The sequence below is a fragment of the Palaemon carinicauda genome, chromosome 9 (genome assembly GCF_036898095.1).
Source record: "Palaemon carinicauda isolate YSFRI2023 chromosome 9, ASM3689809v2, whole genome shotgun sequence".
NCBI classification, from domain to species: domain Eukaryota; kingdom Metazoa; phylum Arthropoda; class Malacostraca; order Decapoda; family Palaemonidae; genus Palaemon; species Palaemon carinicauda.
The window spans coordinates 126,794,998-126,802,497 of record NC_090733.1 but is presented as its reverse complement, the minus strand read 5'-3'; the positions used below and the strand labels follow the sequence as shown (position 1 = coordinate 126,802,497).

The 7,500-nt window shown below is 32.7% G+C and overlaps 1 protein-coding gene across 1 annotated transcript in view; it reads right to left on the bottom strand.

Moving 5' to 3' along the window:
* The window catches only part of DCX-EMAP (Doublecortin-domain-containing echinoderm-microtubule-associated protein), a 153,574-nt gene that overhangs the window by 87,055 nt on the left and 59,019 nt on the right, over nt 1–7,500 (bottom strand). The window contains exon 4 of the mRNA XM_068379937.1: nt 5,897–6,048. Within this exon, the coding sequence (XP_068236038.1) occupies nt 5,897–6,048 (152 nt within the window). The remainder of the gene's footprint in view (nt 1–5,896; nt 6,049–7,500) is intronic.

Here is a 7,500-nt window from a genome sequence, read left to right as displayed (position 1 = left end):
TATGTGATCCAACGTTCACCATCACTGTCATAACGTGGGACGCCTGAATTTAAATTAAAGGAATTGTATAAACAGATAAAGGAACAAATGGTCATTGTGTCCATTCGAAAGGAAGACCAACTAATGTGAATTATGTTAAATGTTTCATGTCAAGAGAATTCACGCAAAGGCTATCGCTAACGGTTTGGTATCATGGGGGATTATCAATTAATATTTATTAACTCTTTTAATGTTGCCCTTCTTAACCTTACTACCATGACCTCTTAGTCCAAGGGCAAGCAAGAGGAAGAGGAGGAAAACAGCTGTCAAATTGCAGAGAAAAAGTACATGTGGAGGGAGAAGTTTCTTGTGATTGGTACCTGTACCTGATGTATGACTTGTGGTGATATTATTATTATTATTATTATTATTATTATTATTATTATTATTATTATTATTATTATTATTATTATTATTATTATTATTATTATTATTATTATTATTATTTTAATTGTTATTGTTATTTTAATTGTTATTGTTGTTATTATTATTATTATTATTATTATTATTATTCTTATTATTATTATTATTTCTTGCTAAGCTACAACCCTAGTTTGAAAAGCAGGATGCTATAAGGCCAGGGGCCCCAACAGGGAAAGTAGCCCAGTGAGGAAAAGAAACAAGGAAAAGTAAAATATTTTAAAGACAGTAACATTAAAATAAATACTGCCCATATAAACTATAAAAATTTTATATAAAAAAAACAGGAAGAAGAGAATTAGATAGAATAGTATGCCCGAGTGTACCCTCAAACAAGAGAACTCCAAATCTAAACAGTGGAAGACCATGGTACAGAGGGTATGGCACTACCCAAGACTAGAGAACAATGGTTTTATTTTGGAGTGTCCTTCTCCTAGAAGAGATGCTTACCCTAGCTAAAGAGTCTCTTCTACCCTTACCAAGAGGGAAGTAGCCACTGAACAATTACAGTACAATAGTTAACCCCTTGAGTGAAGAAGAACTGTCACAATTCGGTATCTGATACCTTCCTTACAATTTTAAACATTTTTTAATCCATACTTCTGTTTTCCTTGAATCTTATAATAAATTTTTGTCATCTATAAACGTTTTAAACGTATTAAATAAAGTCTGAGAAAAGATCTGGCAGTAATTTTAGTCTTCTGGAATTGTAAACGTTATAGACATTGTCTGAGCAAAGATCTTATTGTAATTTTAGTCTTCTCGAAGCGTTTTAAACGTATTAAATAAAGTCTGAGCAAAGATATGGCAGTAATTTTAGTCTTCTGGAATTGTAAACGTTATAGACATTGTCTGAGCAAAGATCTTATTGTAATTTTAGTCTTCTCGAAGCGTTTTAAACGTATTAAATAAAGTCTGAGCAAAGATCTGGCAGTAATTTTAGTCTTCTGGAATTGTAAACGTTATAGACATTGTCTGAGCAAAGATCTTATTGTAATTTTAGTCTTCTCGAAGCGTTTTAAACGTATTGAATGCAGTCTGAGCAAAGATCTGACATTAAATTTATTCTTGCGGAAGCGTTTTAAACGTTACATATGCTGTCTAAGCAATGATCTGGCTGTAATTTTAGTCTTCTGAAAGCGATTTAAACTTTTTTACAAGTGGCTTCTCATCTTCCTTCGACGTTAACATCTACTCTTTTTCTCGTATCTATCAGGCCTGGGTTAAATAATATAGTACAAAGACCCCACCTCATCGACCTTTACAGGTTTAAAAGGCAGGTCATGAATGGCAAGGGACAGTGACATTGCCCTAGCAAACAGGACAAATTCATAGAGACTAACCATATATACATATGATCAGCGCCAAAGCCCCCTCTCCACCCAAGCTAGGACCAAGGAGAACCAGGCAATGGCTGTTGATGACTCGGCAGATATATCCATAGTTCACAAGGATGGTGAGGTTGCAGAGACCAAAGGAACAAACGAGTTTGAGCATGACTCGAACCCCAGTCTGGCGGTCACCAGGCAAGGACGCTACCACCAGGCCACCACAACCATTTGCATTTGAAATGATAATCTTGTAATTGATAAAGCCCTCAAAAAGATGATCGTCCTCGATTTTATTTTACTTTAATACAATAATATAATAACTTGATTATTATGGCTCATGCACTGCCGCCTCCACCCTCCTTCTCTGCCGTCTTCCTTGAAGGTACACTCAGGCACACTATTCTATCTTATTTCTCTTCCGCTAGTGTTTTGAAGTTTTTATAGTTTAAATATGAAGGATCTAATTTATTGATGTTACTGTTCTTAACATATTTTAATTGTTCATTACTTCTCTTGCAGTTTATTTATTTATTTGTTTGTTTTCCTCACTGGGTTATTTACCCTGTTGGAGCCCTTGGACTTATGGTATCCTGCTTTTCCAACTAGGGTTGTAGCTTAGCTAGCAATAATTATTTCCTTGTTTGCTTTCCTCACTTGGTTATTTTCCCTGTTGGAGTCCTTGAGCTTATAGTATCCTGCTTTTCTAACTACAGTTGTAGCTTAGCTAATAATAATAATAATAATAATATCCCTGCTCCCAATTCTTTTAACCTACCTTCCATCTACGACTTCTTCATCCCCTCCGCTGACCGTCACAATTATCTCGCGTGCCGGAGCGAAACATCTTACAGAGATTCAGCACGCAATTATTGGTTCGGTTACAAGAACTCGGGAGCATTAGGACAACCTCCGTGTCTGTGTGTCACACTCGTCATGGCCTGAGACCACCTCCCTGCTCGTTGGGGTTCATGCATTCTTCTTTGTAGCGAAGACTGTATCTTTTATTCCATTTGTCTTGAGTCTTAATTTCCAACGTACAATGTTAGAAAAACGTAATTTTAATCGGAATTTCTCCGTAAAAATGTAATGTTCTGAACCGCATTTCAGTAAAATTCAGGCGACCGTACTTTATTATTCTTTATGGGTTGATGACCGTAATATCTCACCTTTACGTTAATATATCCGTTTTTAAAAGGGCAAATGCCTAGCAACATTTATTCCAGGATTTTTACCGTTTTTACGGCACATTTTAAGTGTTTATAATTACACCTTTCTATTGGAATTATTAGTCTTTTGAACGTTAATTTTATTTCTCTCTTTACTTTGAATATTTGATTTATTATACTAAGCAATTGGTTATGGTAAGAAACTGAAATGCAGAGAACATTTCAAGGGAATTAATATTTCAAGCTAATGTACCAAAATTCTTCATTTGCATTTATATTTGTCAACATATTTCAAGAGTCAGGGATTGATAGTTCAAGGCTAATCTACCAAGATTCTCCATTTGTATTTATATTTATCAACATATTGCAAGAGAGTCAGGGATTAGTATTTCAAGGATAATGTACCAAGATTCTTCATTTTCATTTATATTTTATTGAATTATCTATGATCATGTATCCAATACACCAAGGAACAAAAAAAAAAAAAAAAAAAAAAAAAAAAAAAAAAAAAAAAAAAAAAAAAAAAAACGCACTGACAGGAAAATGTCATGTTCGTCGCTCCGAAGCCGGTCTTAACGATTGCTCGTGACCTCAACCCCCTATCGTCTTCAGTGAAAGAATTTGGATTGTTTACAAGTCTTTCCAATGCCATGACCTAAGGAATTCAGAGGATAGCACAAGGTCAATACTCTCTCTCTCTCTCTCTCTCTCTCTCTCTCTCTCTCTCTCTCTCTCTCTCTCTCTGGTTTATTTCTTTGTTTTCTTTCCTCCCTTGGCTTTTCTTTCCCTGTTGGAGCCCTTGGGCGTATAACATCTTGCTTTCTAACAAGGGTTATAGCCTACCGTGTGATAATACTAATTATGATACTACTACTACTACTACTACTACTACTACTACTACTACTACTACTACTACTAATAATAATAATAATAATAATAATAATAATAATAATAATAAACAACCATAGAAATATCTCTGTTCCTTGCCTCTGCCATTCACGGGTGCCATTTAAACCTTTCTATTTACCGCACTCTCCTCCCCTCGTCATGGCCACCCTCCGTCTTTTCGTGAGAAAAGAGAATTCCAGGGAGCGAAAGGCTCCCCGTAAAGGATGCACTTCATTAGTGAAGGTAACTCGTTAATGGAAGTACAGGCAAATGGCCTAATTGCCCCCCTTCATGACTGTAATTCCCCGAGGATTGCAGAGGTAATATTTCGTGGTCTACCCCTCCAATTTGTCGGGATATCCCCCTTGTGAAATGTTCTCTCCTTGCCTTGATTTTTAATTATGACAAAATTGTTTTCTTATTTTTCGAGTAGGTGAGTGGTTAGGTTATTAGAGGAACGCTTTAATGAAGGGTAATATGTATGTTGTATCAGATTTGCTTTTGCCAACTAGATTTTTTTTCTTGGGTTTTATGCCACTTTGTTATTCATACATTTCAGAGAGAGAGAGAGAGAGAGAGAGAGAGAGAGAGAGAGAGAGAGAGAGAGAGAGAGAGAGAGGGGGGAAATATGATTTATTTCTGTTTTATGGATTTCTGCGATAAAACAGCGCCAAAATTCTCATTTTCCATTCAGGTTTCCCCCACCCATTCACTTTGAAGAGCTCTTGGTTTGCATATATTTATATATAATGAGTTTTCTTTTAACAAGATCTGTAATACAGAGCTGTTAAATCAAAGAATAATTGCCAGAGAATTATTCGTTCAATGGCAAATCTTCGTAATTCTTCTTTCATCCTTTCAACTGTTGCTATTTTTTCATTTCATTCCATTGCTTTTATTTGGGTAAAAGACGAGACAGAAAGCGTAATTTATCAGAGAAATAATATGATATGGATATCTCTCTCTCTCTCTCTCTCTCTCTCTCTCTCTCTCTCTCTCTCTCTCTCTCTCTCTCTCTCTCTCTCTCAGTAGCACAGATATACGACTTGGGTGTAGTTAGAGATTTGGTAATATATGTAGTTTAATCAATATTCCATAATTGTTGTGGATAAATGTTCGAATATTTTTTAAATGATATCACAGTGATAAAATACTTTAAAATACTTTCGAATATTAAAGATGATAGTTCGCCACAGGTTTACTTACTATATATATATATATATATATATATATATATATATATATATATATATATATGTATATATATATATATATATATATATATATATTTTAAAATACTTTCGAATATTAAAGATGATAGTTCGCCACAGGTTTACTTACTATATATATATATATATATATATATATATATATATATATATATATATATATATATATATATATATGTATATATATATATATATATATATATATATATATATATATATATATATACAGAGAATTCCTTTAAATAACAATTATTTTCGCGTGATAGTTCTCAAAATTTTTATTTCAGCCAACCTCTCGTATCTGAGTAAATGAGAAATACACACTCAAAAAATTATTTAAAGCTTGGGATGTAACCAAAGGAAACCCTGAGAATATTAGTTAACGTAAACTATACAAAAAGAGAAGGTTATTTCTCACCGAAGATTGTATATCTTCTATCTATCTAGGTACCATGGCCTTGAAGTGGGCTGTCAATTGCCTCCACCTGGCCAGCTCTATAGATTGTCCAGCTGTTACATTCTCATTTACATCCTCCAGTAAGCTGTCAAAACCTTTTTGGCTTTGGCGGCATATTGCTCTTCTTCCCTCTATCTTTCCCGTAAGGTACAAAAGTTCGATTTTTTCTAATTACATGTCCCAGAAATTCCAGCAAATTCTTATCACGTTTAGAAGAAATCTCTCCTGATACTCTTCTATGTACCTCAATATATTACTCAACTAATAGATTACTACTTGTAAGAGTGGTGTATCAACTAAATATTCCTCTCTTACAGCATTCATGCAACCTAGAATATAATAAAAAAAAAAAAAAAGGAAACTCACCAATTCTGTCGGATATTTTGTCACACAGCGCCTCCATGTTGACGACATCGCGTCCCGGTTTGAAAACGAATTCGTAGCCGTGGTAGTACCGGTCACCGTTCCGGTAGAATCGCACCTTCCTTGCTCTCCAAGGATCGGCGGGGAGTCTAGCCCTGAGAGTAGGCGGAGGATGATATTATTATCATTATTATTACAAGCTAAGATACAACCCTAGTTGGAAAAGCAAGATGCTATAAGCCCAGGGATTCCAAAGGGAAAATTAGCCCAGTGAGGAAAGGAAGCAAAGAAGATTTTCTAATTATTATTATTATTATTATTATTATTATTATTATTATTATTATTATTATTATTATTATTATTACAAGCTTAGCTACAACCCTAGTTAGAAAAGTAAGATGCTATAAGCTCAAGGACTCCAACAGGGAAAAATAGCCCTGTGAGGAAACGAAACAGAAGATTTATTATTATTATTATTATTATTATTATTATTATTATTATTATTATTATTACTTCCTAAGCTATAACCCTAGTTGGAAAAGTAGGATGCTATAAGCCCAAGGGCTCCAACAGGAAATTTTTTTAATTAAACAGCTAATTGATTAGCTAATTAAAGATATGGTAATACCCGCATACCTAGATGGCTGTATGCACGAAAGTCTGGCCATATGTGGATTCCAAAGGGACTATAGTCAAAATGATCGTAAACCATACTGATAAATAAAATTGAAATCAGATGCTCACTTATTAACTTGAATAGTGTACAATTATTTTCATCAGTTAAGAGAATAATAATAATCTAATGTAGCAAGTTCCCTTCCTAGTGGTCGTTTAACCTCAAAATTGTTTAACTGTCCCAAAGGTCATCTCCTTCTGAGGTATTTTAGCACGTAACTACTTTGACTATTTAGTTTTCTTTTAGTTTGGGCCAGTGTCACATTTAGTATGGCTGTTCACTTACAAAAGCAATTTAAAGCACGAAGTAAATCTATCTATCTATCTATCTATGAATATATATATATATATATATATATATATATATATATATATATAATGTGTGTGTAAATGTAAATATTTGTATATATGCATATGCGTATAAACAAACACACACTCACATAATATATATATATATATATATATATATATATATATATATATATATATATATATATATATATATATAAATATATATATATACATATATATATCTGTATATATTTATATATACATATATATATATATATATATATATATGTGTGTACATATATATATATTTTAAATATATGTACATATATATATATATATATATATATATATATATATATATCTGTATATATACATATATATATATACACACACACAAATATATATATATATATATATATATATGTATGTATGTATGTATATATATGTATATATATAATGTATGTGCGTGGTCAGTTATATATTTGTGTATTATGAATATGAACACATTTCTATTTACATTTGTGTATTAAATAATGTATGTCTGCGGTCATAGTAGGATTTTACGTCTGTATATTGTATCACTTAAACTACAGTTTAAGGTAAAATTAAAGCCTTGCAGTCTACATAACCTAAGTTGGAGC